At 44.8% G+C, this 21270-nt stretch overlaps 1 protein-coding gene across 1 annotated transcript in view; it reads right to left on the reverse strand.

Annotated features, from left to right (window-relative positions):
* Nucleotides 1-7208: 7208 nt before the first annotated feature.
* The window catches only part of psmd1 (proteasome 26S subunit, non-ATPase 1), a 29326-nt gene continuing 15264 nt past the window's right edge, over nucleotides 7209-21270 (reverse strand). Inside the window, exons 17-25 of the mRNA XM_037469330.2 lie at nucleotides 19601-19715; nucleotides 18043-18159; nucleotides 17271-17373; nucleotides 13456-13625; nucleotides 12077-12169; nucleotides 11688-11774; nucleotides 9755-9964; nucleotides 8099-8265; nucleotides 7209-7395 (exon numbers count right to left, since the gene is read on the reverse strand). Coding sequence (XP_037325227.2) covers nucleotides 8119-8265; nucleotides 9755-9964; nucleotides 11688-11774; nucleotides 12077-12169; nucleotides 13456-13625; nucleotides 17271-17373; nucleotides 18043-18159; nucleotides 19601-19715 — 1042 coding nt within the window. The 3' untranslated portion in view covers nucleotides 7209-7395; nucleotides 8099-8118. The remainder of the gene's footprint in view (nucleotides 7396-8098; nucleotides 8266-9754; nucleotides 9965-11687; nucleotides 11775-12076; nucleotides 12170-13455; nucleotides 13626-17270; nucleotides 17374-18042; nucleotides 18160-19600; nucleotides 19716-21270) is intronic.

The following is a 21270-nucleotide window of genomic DNA, read 5'->3' on the forward strand; positions in this document are numbered from 1 at the left end:
TAGTGTAGGGGTGCAAGCTAGAGCCCAGAAGCCTCTGTGTGCACCGCCAGTGGGTTCAAATCCTGCTCGTGCCAAGTCTTGAGCACACTACCGCGGAGGTAGTAGTGGGGGCATTGTCCCCATGGTTGTTTCAGAGAAGTGAACCCTAGGGGTTATGCAGAAACACAAGGCGCGGTCACTTGAGTTATGATGGCATTGTCAAGAATGATGAAGAATCTTTTGCTGATGAATTGAATTTGATGTTAATTGCTTTGCTTTAGCCATGCTACGTAGCCTATAGGGTTCCACCTTTTTGACGGGAGAGAAGGCCGGATGAGTCAGTAAAGATGAGCAGATGTGTCTCATTCAGTGGTCACACTGACATGACAGCCTCTGAGGGCATTTTTCAAGACAATCCCATGTTTGTCTACTTCAGGGCATCCTGTGGACAACCTTAAACTGACAGTCTGGCACAGGGTGTAGATTTGTTTACCCTTTTTAGTGCATCCACCCTCCAATTCTCTGTTACATTCAAATTCAACTCACTTGTGCCTTTACCAATGCAGGAAGGATGAATAGCATGGTTGATCCTCCAAGATGCACCAATCCGTCTCTGGGGGAATATCCCATTATGATTTTTTATAAATGTCAGTTACCCAAAACTAAAAAAGGATTTAGGAAGAGCCACCATGTCCCTTGAGGGTTGAACCCAGATAAGGTTTAAAGTACAGAATTTTTTTTTTAAATAATAGGTAAAAAATTATTATAAAAAAATATATGTAAGGTCAATATATATATATAATATAATATATAATATATATTATTAGGGCCGGGACTCGATTAAAAATATTAATCTAATTAGAGGCTTTGTAATTAATTGTATTTTAATTGCATAAATATTTGACCTGAGAACAGTGAAGTAATTTTTTTCACATGGATTTTTATTTTTGTTCAACCAATTCCAGCAGACAAGTGTAGCAATAGCATATTTAGAAACATAGTACTTTCAGAAATTCAGGTAGCCTATAGGTAAGTAGACCTTCTGTAAACTATGTTTTTTTAAGTAGACCAATACTTTCAAGTACATTCAGAACATTGGTTATTTTTTCAGACGTGGACTTAGTTACCCTGGTCCTTAAACCAGTCATCTGGTGCAGTGTGGGTTGGGTGTGGGTCCTTGTAATGTCCACGCTAGCTGCTAATTGTTTTGCGTTGAGGTTATACTTGAGGCTCGATGTGAATTCCTTGTTGCACAGCTTGCACACAACCACGCTCTTATCGACGCTTCCATCCGTGTGTTTATTATAATAAGATTTCCCATTCACGGGGCCACCCGACACGGTCTCGTCAGCTTCTTCGTTCATGTTCACTGTGGTTTGTTGTTGTCTGAAGTCATGAACGCTAGTTGGTGCGCCAGTATAATCGGTCCCCCGAAACTCATCCAGTGAAACGTTCCGCGGTGCAAAAAATAAGTGTAAAAATGCGTAAAAAATGTTTAATGTGTTATTTTTTGTGTAATTAATTAATCTTAATTCACATTGTAATTAATTAATCGTAATTAACGCGCTAAAGTCCCAGCCCTATCTTCAACGTGTCGTCGCAATTAAATCATTTTTCCGTTGGAGATGTTTTTATTTTCTGTGTTTTCCTCCTTGGCTGTACTTTCCAGGCCTGCACTGGTTATATTTCTGCTGGAACAGCCGTGTAATGCGTCCAGCAGGGGGAGGGCGGCGCTTAATGTTTCCTCTCTGCAGCCTGAAAACGCACCTTCGGATCCTGGAAGTCTGCGTTCACTCCTGGTTTTTGATTCATTTTAAACTCCTCATAAATCCCTCTAGGATGTGTGTGGTGTTCCTGCTCCCTGTGTTTATAGCTTGTTGTAGTTTATCATTTTTAATAACTCCGTCTGTTAAGCCACTACAATAAACAAAATCTACAAAACTCAGTGTAAACGCAGCCGCGGCGTTATGTTCAACCGCCAACTGGGATGGAATCTTTTTTTCTTCTTTTAAAGATATACACAGGTTTCATTCATTGATGTACACTGGTGACACCATTCATTTCTCCCTGTGCCAATCTTGATGCACATCTTTGGATATATAATACCAAATCCCATTCCACCTTTATTATTAATTACACTGTTTATTTCTGCTAGTTAAATGAGAGGCGTGCCAGTAGTGCCCGTGTGTGTGTGTGTGTGTGTGTGCAGCAGGCCAGCGCGTGTGTTTAGTCTGCTTCAAGCTAATGTTCCTGAAAACACATCGCTTTTCCAACAATGTAAGACGATCATAATTCATCTCGATACTTCTGCACTCGCTCGCGTCAAACAAACAAAACAGACTTCTGCAATAGGGATTGAGTTTCGTTTTGTTTTCCCCCACACCTCACTAAACATGAAGGGAGTGGAGGGACACAAAACAATAACTTATTTCCTGTCAGCAGCTGCACGGTGGAAGGAAACACTTTCATTGTATTTGCATTTACAAATTGTGATTTCACTTTTTCATAAAATGAATAAATAAATGCAAAAACAAGAAATGCTAAATTATCATTATGGTTTCTTAGAAAAAATAATCAAGTAAAAGTTAGGTTCCCAATTCCTAGACTCCATTAGACACTTCAACCATCCTCAAAGGCCAGATGTGTTTGAGTTTAAAAGTCATCTGATGCCCTTCTGCTGCGGCCGCCGTGCCCAGCTCGCAGAACTTGGCCCAGCAAATCTGCCACAGCGCCTTTTCCAGGAAGTTTGTGGTGTGCTCGCCTGTGGAGAAACGAAGGGCCGCCACTGGAGACGTTTCCCTCCATAAAAACAGCACGTGAACAAACGCCGCCGGGAGGAGCGAGCTCACACTGCCAGCGACGGATTCGTGTCAACAGGTCAGAGTCTTGGGGGGGGGTTCGATGGAGTCTACAGGTCGTCTCGGGGATTCATAGCGTTGTAATTGTTATTTAACTGTCATTTGTGCATTTTACATCAGCGTCATTAACGACTCAGCATTTTCCTCAGGTGTGTTTTTGCTGGTTATTAACATCAGATTCAAAGTTCCTGTTGCACCATAATTCCTACAACAAGCTGGAATAGGAACCCTTAGGTTGCTCTTCACAATAGAAAAAGCAAGTTAGTGTTGGGTGGCACTCTGAAAAAGTTAGTTACATTAAAGTTAGAGAACTTGAATGTCAAAAACGTTAAACATGTTACTTAGTGCCAACAAACTTCTCCACAAATTCCTATTTTCAGCCAAATAACTAAAGAAACATCCGTTCGACCCAAACGATCCCCTTAAATGCTACACAACGTTCCATTAAGTACAATTGCACAAGTGTTATTATTGAAACGCATATAAACTAATTGACTTGTATGTAAATCAATCCAAAAAAGTTCCCAATTTGGAAAGTCATGTGTAGCTGTGGTTTTCTGTGAAACATAGTGGAGCAGAACCATAAAAAAGTAGCATGTACTTAATCATAAGTACAGTATTTGAGTGACTTTACTTTGTAGATACTTTCCACGGTTGGAACTTCATCCGTCCGTCTTCCTCAGACTTCTTCAACAGTTTGGGTTCCATATTTTGGCGCCTGGAATCCAAACAGTTGTGCTTCTCTAAATGCTGATGATGAATGAACAGACGGCATGAATAGGCGCAGTGTTATGAGCGAGCGCACACACGCGCACACACGCGCACACACGCACACACACACACACACACACACACACACACACACACACACACACACACACACACACACACACACACACACACACACACACACACACACACACACACACACACACACACACACACACACACACACACACACACACACACACACACACACACACACACACACACACACACACACACACACACACACACACACACACACACACACACACACACACACACACACACCACAATATCCTCCACCACGCTCGGGCTGAGGTGTCAGACGAGGCGCAGCAACGCGTCGCTCCAGGACGCAGATGTACGCTCCGCTCTCCAGAACTTAGTGCTTGTTTGGTTTGTCTCCAGCCCGCCTTCCCAGAACGGGCCGAGCCGGCTGCTGCCTCGACGTTTTATTCTTTTTTTTTTTTTTTTTTTTTTTCCTTTTTATTTCTTTCAATCTTGTGGAACCTTTACATTTTGTGAGGGAGAGGCCACGGTGAGCCGTCATTCTTTCCGACAGGTTTCCCCAGCTGGTGGAGGTCTGGTGCCCAGCTGCTTGTGACCCCTGGAGGGCCGACACCTCCTCTCAGTCAGCCAGTGCCTCGGGGGGGTCAGATAAATGACCTCTTTAAATGTAAGCACCCTATTGTCCCGTCTCTCTGTCAACAAATCCCGTCCAAAACTCAACAATGAACTGATCCTTATTAAATGCATTTCGTCAAGATGACAAAAGGAACAATGGAATCAACAAAGTAGGTCCCATCTTCAAACTTTCCTCGAGTCCATTTCGCCAACATCCAACAGGAAGGTGGCCCTAAGACTCACACCAGCTGTGGAAGAAGAGCTCAGCCCCAATCCATTGAGAAACAAGCCTGGAGATTAATGAATAACTAGATGATCATCACATGTTTGTGAATATATAAATAAGTTAAACTTGTATATTGGCTGATCTCTTATCAGACTTTCAGTCCTAAAGTAAGGATCGTGAGTCATGCTCTAATCCGCTTGTTTGAGACGCTAGAAAAAGACATTATTAGCAATTTTGCTTTTATATCAAGTTTTTTCTCCAAACCTGGAGATCAACCAGCAGCCGCTGATCTGCAGCTTTTTGAAGCATTATTCAGTTTCAACAAAAGCAAACCTGTGGCACACGGACCTGCTCTAATAAGGAGTAAGTAAGCCCAATGGAACGTCTTGTATCAACTCGCCTTCATGCAGCTTCCAAGTCTGCTGCCTCCTCGTAGGAGGTCTCTATCTTCTCGCAGTCACAGGATTAAGGAAACCTTCGAGCGGGAGGCCGCCGGGGGCCAAAATCCACCGCAGTTTGTTTTTGGCGTGAAACCCCCCCCCCCCCCCCCGCCCTGCAGAGACAGAACAGCGTGCCCAGTCCAGGGTTCTATCACGGACCACCGGCGCATCACTCGTTGGTCTTCACTACCCGCCAAAAAAAAAACAACCTTGGGAGCAACTTCGACCCCCTTCCCCCCTTCCCGCAGGCGGCACGCTCACTAACCAATGGGCTCTCCAGCCCTCCACCCTCCAACCGCCTCGTCACACAAACCACCGACCGTCTCCTCCAAGATGGGAGTTACGGATTCGACCCCTACGGAGATCAAAAATTCTTGAGGTGTTTCCGTTGGGACCGATGAGTGGACTTGACGTTGCCATGAATAGAGCGAGCATGGCTTCGACCCCAAAGGCCCCCGCCCCCCCCCCCCCCCCCGAAAACATCCAGCATGTCAGATGTAGTAACAACTGGTTCGCATCACACGTCTGAGGGTCCACATCATCACGAGAAAAACGCGGAGGCCTCTGACGTCCGAAGTCTGAGACGTGGTCGCGTACTCAAGGAATGTTTGACTAATACCATCTACATCCCTGCCGTCTCCATCCCACCCGTCTCCATCCCACCCCCACTTCAAACGGCGTGATGCGGGGAGGGAAAGCCGCGGCAGACGGATGGAAACAAAAGGGAGGGAGTTTGTGGTGGAACTAAACATTCCCTCCTGTGGAGACATCATGAGGTTTAAGCATCTCCAGGAATGCGTTCCATCCCTCAGACGTGGCGTCTACAGTTTTTATGTTTGGAAGAGTCAGACGTGGAGCTCCGCGTCAGTCAGACAGCAGATGCTTCCTCCCGCCCACCTCAAGAGGATCACAGGAGCGGGAACGGCGATGGATTTGGGTCAAAGGCAGATGCACCTCGGAGGAGGGGGTTCTGCAGAGTAACGCTTAAAGGCCGACAAGAGGAAATATTCGGAGGGACGGTGGTTACTGAACAGGCTTCCATGACCAAGTATGCAGGAATGTGGAGGGAGGAGTTGATCAGACTAAATGTACATGCGCCACGTTGATGGGAAGTGGCCCCATTTATTACTCTGCTCACGTTGTATTTGAGAAAATAAAAAAATGCATATAGTATTTTGTCAAAAACATGATACAAATGGTTATAGTCCGACAAGAAAGTCTTTCGGATTCAAGGAAGTAAAAAAAGAAAAGGCTGAAGTTTATACTTTTAAAAGGTCGAAAAGATTCACATTGCGAAAGGTTGTATGAAAGCATGTAGATCAATGATTGAAAAGTCGTGTTCAAGTATGTTGTAAGTCATAAAAGGATTAGTAATATAGCACTTTAAAGTCCTAAAAAAAAAAATCAATCGGTATTGGTTGCTGAAATGCAAAGTGGAAAGTAAAATAAGTGGCAGAAAATTGTAAAAAATGCAATATAATTATGAAAATATATATGCACCAAGTAAAAAATAAAATGACAATTTGAAAAATGTAGTTTATGTCAGTCATTAAATATCACAGTATAGTAGGTCTTCAAAGAAAATTTAAAGAAGTCATAAGCATTTAATTAAATATGAGAGCAGTGTCATAAAAAAAATAATGTACTGTTAGAATAGGATAAATGGAGGAAGATAGAAAAGTCGGGTCTAAAAATGTCAGGCCACTTTGGACTACAATGAAACGCACAGCAAACTTAAATCTGCAAACAAGTCAACGAAAAGTTTACTGCTTGTGTACGTTTGAAACGCACAACCTCACGTGCACCATGGGACACGTTGTCCAGCGATGAGTGTGTGGGAGCATCAAGCGTCCGCGGCTCCGTCCGGGTTCGGCCTGAATGAATGAAACCATTTCGGCACTTTTGCAGGTTTTTAGAAAAGAAAAAGCGATGTGGGGGAAACACGACGCCAATAAAACCTAGAAAGCACGTGGGGAAGAAATGACCCTGAACGCTACATTTGGATTTGTCAAGTCGGGCAGAGAAGGCACTAAATTATCTGGTCATTACAGCCTGCTCAGTCTTCACCTCTCTCATACATCTGAGACGGTGGTCTTTTGAAGATTTTTCACATAAGTGTGAAGAACCCTTGACCTAAATTAAATAACCTAAAACTAGCTTTAACCTGCTTTAAGCATAGGACAACAACTGGGTAAACACTTTTTGGTTTGCAGACATATTCTATCATAACAGCCAATGAAAAAAGTTTGGTAAATCGACAGACACACCGCTGAACATTAGAGAAACAGCCACTCAAACAAACCCACTCCCAGCCTCCAATATATATCCTTTTTTATTGTTCAGACAGAAAATTATACAATTTGAGGGATGTAAAACATTCCCTGTCTGGAAAATAAAGACACAGAACAGGAAAGAAACGTGTAAAAGAGGAAGCGGGCCGCAGGACGAATAGATGGGGGCACGGGGTGGGGGGGAGGGGGGGACGCCTCACGTCTTCAGGGGCCTGAGGGAAGGAGGAGAGACACGCAGGTTAGATTCCACGTCCAAACCGCCTCGAAAACACAACGCCACATTGTTGGACTAATCGCTCAGCCGCCTTCACGTGCTGCACTCGGCCGTGGCAGAGAAACCTCGGATCGACCGGCGCTGTACTGCGATTCTTCATCTCATCACATTAGAACATCTACACAGCAGAATGAGGTGGCTCCAGTGAAGACACCTGCTCCCGAGCTGCTGACTGAACGCAGCACTTTGAGCTGCACCCCGAGGCCCTAATGTGGTCATTCGCACCTCGGCGGCGCGGCCGGCAGCGAGCGCCTCCGTGGGAGGCCGGGCGGAGGCGATCCAACGCAAACCGCAGCAGCCGAGAGTCATTAAGCAGCTTGGCTCGAGGGCGGAGGTTTGCCCTCCGAGCCGCTGTTTGGAGACGGCGGCCGTGTTTACATTCCTCGGCCCGGCGACGAGTGAAACTAGGCTCGGCTCCGGAGCAACAGCGCAGACCCGAGTCCCGTGTTATCGCACAACTCTCCGTTTGAGAGAGGGGGGGGGGGGAGCCCGACAGCTGTGGGACGGAGGGTCGCGTAGAAGCGATTCCGCTTTAACGCGGAGAATCAAAAACAAAAAGCAGCGGGACATTTCAATAATAAAAAGGCGCTGCGGAGACAGCGGGACACTTGAGGTCCGCTTCCCGAGTGAGCGACGCGTACCTTTGCCCCGACAGCGGCGTCTACTCGTCGATGTACTCGAAGGGCTCGGGGGCCTCCGGTTCCTGCTCTTCCTCCTCGATTTTGGGGCCGTGAGCCGAGACGGGCTCCACCAGGTCCTCCTCCTCCTCGCTGGTGTCTTTCATGATGATGATGCCGCCCGTGTGGAGCTGGAGACGGACAAGAAACCAAATGAATCAAAGTCAACCGACATTAAAGCCAACGGTCTGAGTGACGTCCCTGGTCTGTTCGCTAAAATAAGTTTCCATCCTCAAAGTGTTTATTTCTATCTCACTCCTCACTGTTGATGAGCCACTTGATGCTGACGTAATCGGGGGAGGAAGCTGAGCTCAGCATTTACAGTTGGGTTTCACTGCGCTGAGCGAGCAGAAGGAGGCGGATGCAGAGACACATTTGTCCCAGGCGGGACAGTGTCCTCCTTCAGGACTCGGCTGCAGCTAACAAAGACTTTAATTCCCAAGGTCCCGTCGGGGGACAAAATGAGTTAATTTTGCAACCCTGTTATTTCTGCAGATCTAAGTGCATCCTGTGTGTGTGTGTGCAGTTTGAGCTCAGGATAATAAAATGTTTTATACGGTACTTTAACACTTAGTGGTAGAGTGTATATAAAAGTTTTTCCTCTCCTCTAAATCTTATATGTACTATAATATCCCTTCTTAATGCATTTTTTGTGGCGGAGGCTTTATTACCAAATAAATGTACGATTAGTCAAATTAACACTAAATAGTGAACCTCGTCCAACAGCAGGTGTTAATCCAAAAATATTTTACAAAACCAAAAACACCGCACTCAGTGTTCTGAAGCAACAAGTTACTTGAACGTTTAACATCCTGGTACAAACTTAAATAAAGTGAGGAAGCGTTGAAAAACAAGACATTCTCCAGAATTTGACTTGAGGACTAAAAGAAGTTTGAATTGTGCTTTTGAGGACTCTTTCAGTCACATTACCGCCTGTTGATCCACACAATAAACCCGCAGACAGTGAGCAGGTTTCAGGACGAGTCTGTAAAAGCTCTTCACTTCCTAAACCCGCCATTGAGTGTAAAAACAAACCCTTAAAAGGGAAAACAGCATCACAAACCCCCGGCCGAGCAAAAAGGACTTCCTGGCAGTGGCTGCGGGTCGTGGTTCACTAACGCGCTCCTTCCTCCTAACGGGACTCAGGCGACTCGTCGCTGGGTGAGCGCTCGCCTTCCTGCGCACGAGTGTCACGTTTACAGCAGGGCTCCGGCCCATGTTATCGACAAAACTACACCAACCAGCAGGATGCTCATTTGGAGGACGCATTAAAGCAAATAAAGGATTAAATCCTAACGGCTATTTTGTTAAATATAGTTTTAATTGCGGTTGCATTGGTTCAACAACACCTTATTTGGGCAGCGTTTGTAACCTAACATTTACTGTTTATGTTTAGGATAACAGAAATAAAGGTTTTAGTGAAACAAATTGGGGGCAGATCGTGATTACAGACTTGTGCGTTCAGACCCAACGCGGCTGGTGGCCTTTGAACATACAATTGTCATTTTGGGGACGCTTCGCTCCGGGTGGTGTGAATGGAATTAAACTGAGACCAATAGAAAACTCCAGTTGAACCACTCTAACAGAGGACGGCCGGACAGAGACAGAGGTGTGTGTTACCGGTTTGAAGGGCTGGTAGCGGCACGTCTCGGGCATGTTGAGGACTTTGAGCTGAGCCGGCATCACTCTGGCCGGGTTCTCTAAGAGCTGGAAGTTTGGCTCCACCTCTTTCTTCTTCTCCTTCTCCTTTTCCTTTTCCTTTTCTTCCTCCTTCTTCTCCTTCTCTTTTTCCTTCTCCTTCTCCTTTTCCTTCTCGCCCTCCTGGACTTCCTGTGAGAGAGGAGCAGCATTTTCCGCATCAGGACTACGGTGATCACTTTCATCATAGTAAATTGTGTTTCTTTAGCGCTCTCATTGACCGATGAGTTTGCAGTTGTATGCTTGTTTCTGCACTGTCACACATTTATTTTTACCTATTTCTTGGTGTGTATATTATACTTCTACATCTTTAAAAAGGTAGAAAAAGAACCCCAAACATAAAAGCATTTCAGACATTTCTTTGGGGGAAGTTGCTGGAGATCAAAAACTATGATACTTTTGAAGCCACCACAGACACAATCTACTAGTGCAGCACACATTTGACAATCTTCCTTCTTTCTGTTGGGATTCACTGGTGCCTTTGATATCCAGTGATTTTGAGGTCAGACATTGGCTTCACATCAACAAGACAATGACATTTTTTTTGACTGTTTCAAGACCAAACTACTTCCTCTCCTGCACTTGTGTTTCAGCAGGTCTGTTTTTTTTATTACCACCACCAGTCAATATCTTGAATATTCTTATCCTCAGTCTTATGACCATTGAAATGTTATATACACATTCAAATTCGATTCAACTATTTCTATCAATAAAACATCACCATTCAACAAAAAAGGCCCTAAGTTTTTGTTAGCATTGGCTTCAAATCATTAGTTTTGTCTTACCAATGGTTCCAAACCAAAAGGTTTGTTTGATTCCAGGTAAAAAAACATCAAATTCCAGCTGCTGGCAGCTGCAACATTTCAATGAATCCATCACTTCAGGCCTCCGGTTGATAATAATGTACATAACACACACATTTTATGAACGCTCATTAATTTCTCTGCCGTTTTACTTCCATCCTGATGAAAACACATTTTAGTGTTGATACATTGAGTCATGATAACACGGGGACTCTTTTAAAGGAAAATAGATGAGCTAAAAAAAAAACTAAGTCCAAGCCACAAAACTGTTGAGAATTCTAAACCGTCTGACCCCGGTTAGAGCCGATACCTCCCCCACAAGGCCGGGGATGTTTGGAGGCTGGACACCTCCAAGCTAGTCTATCAGCCCATCCGAGAAACGGCGCGTCAGAGCGCACACAGAAAATTCCATTCAAGTTTAGACGGGCTCCGGACTGACGGGAGTCTCTGTGCGCACACAGCGGGGCTAAAGAACTACGTGAAGAGAGAAGGGCGGCGTCCCTCTGTGGTGACAAAGAGATTAAGAGGCTGTACATTCGGGTGTGTGGCTCTGCCTCGGATTCCCCACGGTGTACCTGGGTACGGACGAGGTTATCGGCACACCTGCAGGTGCTCAATGAAGCGTGTCATTTCTCTTTTCGCAGGCTGGGAAAGAGGCATGTGGTATGTAATGCTTAAACTAAAAACACCACCAGCGGGACACATGCTGCGGCCGCTCTGCCATGTGATCTACTCGCTGTAATGCGGCGCGGGGCGCGCCCCGAATGTTTGAAGGCGGCTCGAGGGGCCGTCTAAGAGGCCTCGATTGGGAACATTACATCACACACATTGCAGAGTTTTAAAGTGTCAAATTGTTTTAATTTTATCAGACCACCGATACAATGGGTTCATGTAGGACAAATCTTTCTGGTACAGAAGAGGAAACTCTACTCCTTTGTTCTCAATAAATGAACTGAATTGCAGTGTTGTTGTGAGTCTGAACATCTTGATTATTCGCTCTAAGGATTGAAAACAAACAAGGAAATAAAAAAAACAGGAAGTTTCCAACTCACCACCTCCATCTTCTCCTCTTCCTTCTCCTTCTTCTCCTTCTCCTTCTTCTTGGCTTTGGCTGTGATGGAGAGAACAGCGGTGGATACCTGCCAGGCACACAGACAGCACAGTTAGATTTCCACTATGTAAGACAATACCAGAGACACCGAGACCTTCCACAAACATGGCTGACAATGTACTAAACTAGTCGACCACAAAATAAACGCTGCCTGCTCTTTCATTACGTTCCCAAAGAGCATCTACGATGGTGAAATGAAGCAAGTGAGAGATGCTGAAATAATAAATATGGAGGGAGGGTTCCAAATGATTCACAAATTAATTCTGAGCGAGGTCTGCAGTCCAAGTATTCATTCGAGAGAACGGATAGTAAGGAAAGCCGAGTTCTCACCTTCTCCTTCTCTTTCTCCTTGGGCACCTCCAGAGCTGGTGGGTAGGCGAAGGTGGAGGGCTTACAGTTGGATCGATACTGCACCTTGGGCATCTAAACAGGAAAATGACCAAAGAAATGCTCATCACAAGGAAACAATCGAATATCTCAAAGCCATGAAATGTAATATCCAATGAGAACGAGAACAGCAACATTTGACCCCGTAAAATACCTTCGAGTTTCACATTATTCAAATCCCCAACTGCTGTCACTGAAACTAGCGTGGCTTAGATGAGCCAGTTAGGTCTTTATATTATATTTATCTGGTGATCCACCAAGACAAAGGGGGAAAAACACTTCTCATATATTAGCTCCACCCAGAGCAGCATCAGATGTCGAGTTGGAGCTTTCAAATTTCAAGTGTTCAGAAACTAAACAGTCGCTATAATCAAACCGAGTCACAAAATGTGACCACGGGGGACATTTTATTACCCATCACCAAATAATTCAGCGGTTTCACTGCGGTACGGAGTCAGAGTGAGGAGCAGTGAGGCCCCACAGTGGCTTTTTGTGGATTCTCCGTGACGCTAAAAAAAAGTTGTAAATCGAGAGGATGTTCTTCGTCCACCGGTGTGGAGTTAAACCGGTGCTGACGAGCCCTGGCAGGGTGCAGCACAAAGTCTGTTAACACCCCCCCCCCCCCCCGTCCTGTCCTCTCCGCTCTCTATCCCGCTGTGTTATTTGGGCCTTGGGACACCAAGTACATTTCCCAGGGCCTGGTAAAGCCGGGGCTGCACAGCACAGTGTAGAAGAGCCTTTGATGGGCAATATCCCATAAGTCACACCTGAAATCGGCAGCCTCCCCCCGCTTAAGAGCCCCATATGTCACAGGCATCCCGTGGCCCCCTCCAGGAGGGCTTGGTTGTGGATAAGGCAAAAAAAAAGGGGGGGGGGGGGTTGTTACCATGGCAATAGGCTAAATATTTTCAGACCAAAGACAAGTGCCAGACACAAATTCTACAGCCCCCCCCCCAGTTATTTATTTTTTAACGTTAACACAACTAGGTTTGTAGGATTTCTTTGCCGGTTGATGGTCAGGGAAATTCCCTGCTGACCCTCCTCAGGTTTTCTCCTCCCCACAAATCTTTTTTTTTGGGGGGGGGAGGAAGGGTGTGTTTCGTCATACAATAGGAAATGTCCAAGGAGAAAAGATTTCACATGGTGAACAGATTAAAGCCCTCCGAGGGGATTTATGTTATCTGTCGATTCAAATAAAACAGAATGAAATCTTTACATGATTGTTTTAGACCTGCGCCGGGGGGGAAACACCATGGAGTTTGTAACTCATACACACGATCATCCAACACACTAAATCACAGTGAGTGCAGCCACTAAATTACCTTGAGGTCCTTGTTAAGGCCGATTATAGCCGTGGGTGTGAAGGCCAATGACAGGAAGTGGGAGAGGGGGAACCAAAACCAGAACTGGGTGAAGACCAGCAGGCCGACCAACGACGGCATATGAGTGTGGCCTGTCCTGGACTGCAGAGAGATGGTCACATTGCGTCCACCTGTACGACAGAGGGCAGATAAAGGAGGTTTCAGGTCAATCACCAGTTAAAAAGACAAGTCGTAACAAAGTCCCAACTACATGACAATTTGAAAAGGTCACTTTAAACGTGCTACAACTGCCGTCTTCCCCCAGACACTCGACCCTCCCCACATGTCGAGACAATACATGGGGCGTTATACAGCTTAAGCTAATTTTTACGTGCCTATGACAAAAAATATGGCCAATGCTGGTGATATCAAAAAAGGGCGTAATTGTTAGAACATTCTGGTAGTGATCAGTCATTGTGAAACAAACCCACATCAACCTGGCCCACCAATAGTAAGATGAAGGAGTGGGAGGGTTAATGGGGTCACAGACCAGGATGGACACCGCCCTGAGAAGGTTATCTTTTAACTTCAATTTGTCTACATGTTGATCCCATGACAGAGATTTATATTACAGGGACAAGCTGGCAGGCCAATCAAACACAAGCATGCATTGTCTTGTACATCCTGCATAAAACCAGAACGAAAAAACAAACAAAACATTCATTATCAGAAGTGAGCTACACAAGAGATCAACAATGGATGTACTTCCTAAGAGGTTTGTCAGCAGTCCAACAAATGACAGATGCTGCCAGTATTACAGGGGTACTTTTCCAATAGGGACAACATATTAAGATGGTGGTTGAGTATTGAATGAGACAGTTTGTGGCGGCGGCCGATAAACGGGCTTCAAAGTGATCACTCGTCAATTTTACGCTCAGGTTAAAAGCCTTTGGCAGCAGAAGGACACGCATCGACTGTCTGATACCGTTCTGGGAAGGAGCCTACAGACAATGAACTATTTTTTGGAGCTTTCCCTCGATCTGGTCTATTTTCTAAAGAGTGCGAGTCGTGGTATGAAGACGGTGGAAAAAGGACAGGGCAGAAAACCGGGAAGGTTTAGAAAGGATTTCAATGTCATGGTCGATTATTTGGACGATTTTGAAGATACATGAGACTGAAGAATAAAGCTTCTCCAGGGAAGAGTTTGTTAGACAGACTACCGAAACAGACTGTATCAAGCAACATTCAATTTGACTGTAGGGTTCTTTCCATAATGTTGCAAGACTCCCCCATAATAAAATCTGAGCCTAGAGGCGGCAAAAAAATATACATTTTAGTAGACGTACATTGGGTGATGAGGAAATGAGCAATTAATCTGAAACCCATTCAGCGTTTATGTTCAATATCAGACCCCTTTTGTTTGTTGCCCGGATGAGTCACATCATCGTTTCACATTACTTGGGTAAAATAGGGACAAGTTGAAAAATAGCCCCAAAACACCCCTTTGCGGATAAAAAACTGAAAGGTTGGGGTGAAGGCGTGTGCTCGATAAAACAGACTTGGGTCAGTACGAGTTTGTCTGCAGAGCTGACCAAAGGGGGGGTGAATAATGGTCGGGGTGTTCCCTGGAGCAGCATCAAAGAGTAAAAGACCTCCCTTGGCCTTTCCGGGACAAACAGCGAGGACGGACGGCAGAAAGGAAGACAGAAGGGAGGGGGAGGAAGAGCCGGTAGGAGGCAACCGGGAGGATTCTGTCCTCTTCATGGAAGAAATGCTTCCCTTTAAAATCAGGGGTAGGTTACGAGGGAGTAGCCCTATAGACTAAAATAATAGCTTCCCAGACAATACCAGTTAAATCATCTGCTGTCTTTTTCGCTTTGAGCCGCGGGGCCTTATCTCGACATCTGAACTGGTGTTGAAACCATTCCAGTCCCAAGGACTGAACAGTGGCCAGAGTGAGTCACGAGGTCCTCCTGCTGCGCCACCACTTGGTGCTTAAGAGTCTCTTAAAAACTCAAGAGGTTGAGAGCACTTGACTAGCAGGTCCCCCCCCCCCCTTCTGTTTTTGCCAACTCTATGATTGGTTGGCCAATTTTCAGTCCAAAGTGTTTGTGAGGGAGACACAGGGAACGGATTGATTTCTCATGGAGGTTTTATAGGAACAGTGTCAATCAACCTGCTCGCTGTGTTGCGAGAAAATGAAAAGAAATTGAACCAACTGAATCCATTATAACAGAAAATAGTGTTTTCTTTCTCTGTAACTAATGCAACAAAACACGCCCTGAATTTAGCACATTAAAATAACGTAACAATAAGTGAGGGAATCTATAAAATGGGTGAGAAAACGAGCAAAAGGGAGATTGACATTTCCTGAGTAATGAGCACCAGCGATCATGAAACCGACCGCTAATCGCTTCCGCCCGTCAAATTAAATATAATTACCTGTGCACCTCAAAATGGCCTAACCCCTAGGAGGACCAGAAACCTAAACATTCACTTCACACAAGCTTGAGCGTGTCTGACACTCAAAACACGAGTGGGGGTTTCTTGCCTGAATGTCTTTAAACTGAAAAGCGTCACACGGAATTGTACTGAAAACACGGGTTAAGTACTGAGAATTTGGCATGAAGTGCCGAGGGAGAGCGGGGAGTGGGGCTGCCGCATGAAAAAGTGAAACCGGTGGTCAAGGTTTTGGCTGGACGGCCTCACGCAGGGTCATCTCGACCCGGCTGCCGAGTTCATCACGATTAACGCGCCCGATTGGACATGCAAGCGAGGTTCTGTCCATCATCAAGATGGCCGACCTGCTCGGAGCAAAAATAACCATCAAATCGTGGGGAAGGGCGGAGTTAATGAAGTGGCGGTAACGTAGCTGATTCATGAGTCACAACATGGAGGAAAAAGAAACACATAGCCCCCACACATCCTTTCAAGTAACGGTGCAAATCTCAACGTAGGCTTCACTTTGACTAAGTTGCAACACCAGATAGTGTATTTAGACAGCAGGGTGTAAACAGAGCTGGTTTCTTTCTGGCTCAACACACAGGGTTTTAGGTTACTGCAGAAAATGGATTTCTGCTCCTTCCCTGCATTGATGGTTTGTGTATAGATGTGAATATGGGGGTGCTGTGTGTGTGTATACGCAAGTGTGTAGCTCTCCACGTGACCATGTGCAGCAGGACCTCACACACACACACACACACACACACGCTCAAATACATACAAACACACAGAGCATAAGATGCCCTGAGATCACCAGCGGGAGACCAACAGGCCGCACAGAAAAGTGCAGCGCTGAGCTTACGTTTGCTCGCCAGGTGCTAATGCACATTAGCATGATCTTATCCAGAGACACAGTGGACGGGTGGACAAACAAAGAGGGAAACTTTGGGTTCGCCTGACATTCACAGCCAACCACAAACCCACAATTAAGATGTGTGATCATACTGGTTTGATCTCGAGCGCCGTGACAGACATGGAGAAATCTACGGCCTACTGGCGAGATCAAGCTGGGGACCACCTAGCAAGGGAAGGGTATTTCAGGCCAAAATACCACTTTGTAATCACAGAACAATTTGATCATTTTCAAAGCTCTATTGAATAAGCACTTATCTTGAGCATGTTGTTGCAAAGACAAACAGATGCACAAGTCAAAATGTTTCAGTCCAGCCACAAAACGTAATACCTATCTGATGCCAGTATGCTTCTAATCACTCAGACTACATCAACCATACAGAAATTTAAAATATATATATTTGAAAACCATGAGCCATCCAGCCGTGCCAACGCTGTACAGACAGCTCAATACGCATTTTGCACAATGGCTTGAGCCTCACCTGCATCGAGGATTCCCTGGGCGAGGATGGCTCCAAACTTGGCCATAACGTCGTCATGCTTGTCGTTGATCACCTTTGAATAAAGCTGCCTGAACTGGTTAACCTAAAACAGGGGCGGAGGGGCATATTACATTGGTTACAGTGATAGTGTTACACCATTTACTGTTGAAGTCCTGTACAAATTAAGATGAGAAACACACAAACTTGCACTTTGTCAGCAACATTTTCAGAATGCAGCCACATCAGAATTGCCACGCCTGTGATGGTGTAATGCTCGTGGAACACCCACAACTAACAGCATGTCTCGATAACTATGGTGAAACACTGAGTAAACACTGCGCTGTGTCATTAGCAGCCAATTTACCAGCATACAACTAGAGACCTCCGTCTACAACCGTGAAGCACAGTTGGAAATTACAAAGAGTGGGACATTGAAATAAACACCCATTGACATAATGCCTTCTGACATTCCGCTGTTGGAAACCCCCCCCCCCCCCCCCCCCCCAAAAACGACCTCTTGCCCAATCCTGCATACCGCTTTGAGAGGTAAGAGCTGTTGCTCTGCAGATGAGAGTCTTTGAAAATTTTGTCTGGCAAGTCTTAACTGTCTATGATAAAGTATGAGGTGCTCGAAGGGTGAGCCGGTGCAGTTATACCAGGACTCGTCCCGCTCCAGTCTCCCACAACACGGACATCAGATGCTTTTCTTCTTCTCACTACATGAAAAAAAAGAACCAACTCTTCCAGACCAACGGATAGAAGCGCGTCTTACCTTAGGACAGGTGACTTCAGACTGCTGAATCATGATGAGGGCAGAGGCAATGAGGGCGCCCTGTCTCACATAGTTCACTGGGTCATTAGTCATTGGCTCAAGCAGATTGATCGCCTCCTGTGGAGATAAAAGGCATCACAGAAAAGTTGCTAATATGGTTTAAAGATGAATTCGTTCAGAAATTCCTTATTTACAAGCTGCACAACCCAAACAAGCATATGTAGGCCACTTGCAAGTTGGGAAGCAATGAATGGGTTGCTCTTTGACGTAAATAAACAATAATTCGGTCAAACCAATTTCCCATGTATCCAGTTTGAGAGAGGGTAAAATGTCAAACCATTCTAGATTTCTCTCCCCTCCTCGCTCACTCCAGTGTTCAGTTTATATCTGATGAAAATTAGGATCATTAACACTGCTGAAAAAAAACCTTGAACTAGATTTCAGATCCAGACAGATGAGGGGAATTTTCCCAATGGAGTTTATGCTTGTTACTTGGAATGCAATTGAATTGGTAATATTCTTTAAGACTTTAATTTATTTATAAGTGCTCTTCGGGTCCACAGCAGAGCAGCAACTGCTGTAACGCACACTGCCGGCTTCGCAGAGCAGAGGGAAACCAACTGGGAGGATGACAGCGCAGGTCAAATAAACCATGTTTCATGCGTGCTCTCGTCTCAGCTGGCTGAGGCAGCCGTGCACCAGGAGGATGAGCTGGAGCGTACAGCAACAGGACTCGTCCACATCCTGTTCCAGATAGGTTGTCAAGGGGTTTAATTGAGAGTATTTACTGCCAGGCCCCAATTAGCAGAGCGGGACGACACATCATGCGGTTGATTAAGATCCTCTTAATCTCGTCTTCAAGCTAATGCCTGACAGAATATTAAAATAGATTCAATTCAGCTCTGCAAGAAAATTGCGGGAAGCTGGTGTACTTCTTTTGCCACAACATCACGTCATTATTCTCACCTAATGTGCTAAAAGTCTTATTGTGAAGAAGAAAAAAAAAGGCAGCGGCGCTCCGGAGCTGATCAGCTGTAGCATGACTCTGACTGATCTGGTCTAAAATATTCACTTTAGTGCTCCGAGGCTCAGGATGCAACGAGCCATGACTCAGCTTCAGCTCTGCCACCTGAGACTGATCAGCCCACATAGTCAGAGCGCCCAGGAACTGGCAGCACCCGACCTCTGTCTTCTTCACTCTCCTTTTTCGGAGTCCAATGAACCCAAATGCGATTAGAGGCTACAGCCATGTGACCGTGAGCCAATTTGGACTATTTTGTAAGCAAATCTACACCAGACTTTCACCAATTTATGAGATCCTCTGTTTTCATATTCAATTAAAATTAAAGCGGTTTTGCAATTCTTGAACAATAACAGCTTGTAGTTTGAGCAACAGCATTACACATCAATTTTAACAAAGCTACATTTGTTCCGGCATCGTTACATCTAGCGAGAGAAAAGCATCCTTTCACAGCCATTGCTGTGAGCCTGCCCCCCCCCATCTAAAGATTCACCACTAGTAGAGGAGAAAAAGCCAAATGACTGGGCAGGCACTCACCTTGTTGCCCGTCCCAGCGCAGCAGATACCCAGGGCCATGGCGGCCCCACAACGCACATGTGGGTTGTAGCTTTCTGACAAAAGAGACACCACACTGGGACACTGCTCAGGGGTCCTAAAGGGAGACGGAGAGAAATTAAGAGTGAGTCTGGAAGAGGCCGTTGAAGGACAGGGTTGAGAAACGGAGCAACGAAAAACATTTAATCTTTAACAGAGTTCAAATGTCCCATGGCTAGAACAAGATATTGTGCCGTTTGCTCTCCAGTTGCAAGGATATACTCTTTCAGGATATGCAATCAAAATATGCCACACATGTGATGCAAACTATTGGAGAGAGAAGAAAATCGCCACGTGTTGAAATTCGCTGTGGTGGTTTCCTGATCTTAACCAACATAGTCAGTGTTAAAAAAAAATATATATACACATTTTACGTGAAATATAAAATGGATTACCTCATCATTATGCAATTTTTTAAACAAAATTGTTGTGAACGGAGGTGTTAATAACAGTCATTACAGCAGCGCTGCTTCGGCCTGACTCATTAACTGATTGATAGAATTACTCAGCGGCACCTTTGAATTTCACAGACAGGTTTCGGTCTTAATCAGCTGAAAATCTGTCTTGTTGTCATTGCGAGCTATTATCAATAATAAGAAATGATAAGGAGTAGAAGTAGTCCTGTTATGGACACACATTCTCGGGTTTTACTTTGCATAATTCACAAAAAAAGTAATTATATAAACTAAGCGAACGATAATTCATTGCATCTGAGAGGCTGCCGTAGATTGTTAAGCCGAACTAAACGCTCATTGATCTGGTTAAAAAAAAAAAAAGAGGCAAAAAAGGCAAAATCGCCGAGCTGTGCTTAAACAGCTGGTTTATGTATTTGCTGAATGATGCAGAGTTGGAACATACACTGAAAATAGCAAAAACAAATAGATAAATACATGACATTAACAGAAATCAATAATTGCATAATAAATGTGTCAGTTCATAAGTAAAATGACAGGACTAGTAGAAAAGCTGCTTTAACTAAGATTGTATCCGACTAAACTAAATGAAACTTCAAACACAAGCTAGTAAACAGCATAAACTAAATACATTATCACAGCTCCATTTTATTGAGTCCTTCAGAGTGAAAGAAGAGAAGGTGACCAAGATGGAGTCCCTCTCTCTCCATTTAACACAGCCCTTAATAGCGCTGCCTAAAAGTACAATATGAAGGGGACACAGAACACACTGGGATTTGAGTTAAGCCTTCGTTTGATTCAAACCAAAAAATTAGGTTTGCGTTTAGTCCTGAACTTCAATATACCGAAGAGGCTTGTCCTCTGAGGATAATCTCCACAAGTTCCTCTGGAATTAAAAGCTCTGGCCAACCAATGGGAGATCTAGACTCCCTTTAAATTTCCCCTTTGGGGCTATTTGGACTGGACCGAAGTGTTAAACGTGTAAAAACAAAACAAAAACACAAGCTAGGATCCTTATGTGCTAGTTCATGACACGTTTAAGTCAATACCGGAATAAAGCAGTTTGCAAAATGCTGCAGTGGCTTTTTAAAAGTTATCTCACCCCTTTCAAAGCAAAACTAATTATCTTGGAAGAATAGATGGAAAGAAGAAATCAATATCCACCATTGGTTGAGTCTGAAAAGACAGTGAAGCAATAAC

The sequence above is a fragment of the Pungitius pungitius genome, chromosome 7 (genome assembly GCF_949316345.1).
Source record: "Pungitius pungitius chromosome 7, fPunPun2.1, whole genome shotgun sequence".
Taxonomy (NCBI): domain Eukaryota; kingdom Metazoa; phylum Chordata; class Actinopteri; order Perciformes; family Gasterosteidae; genus Pungitius; species Pungitius pungitius.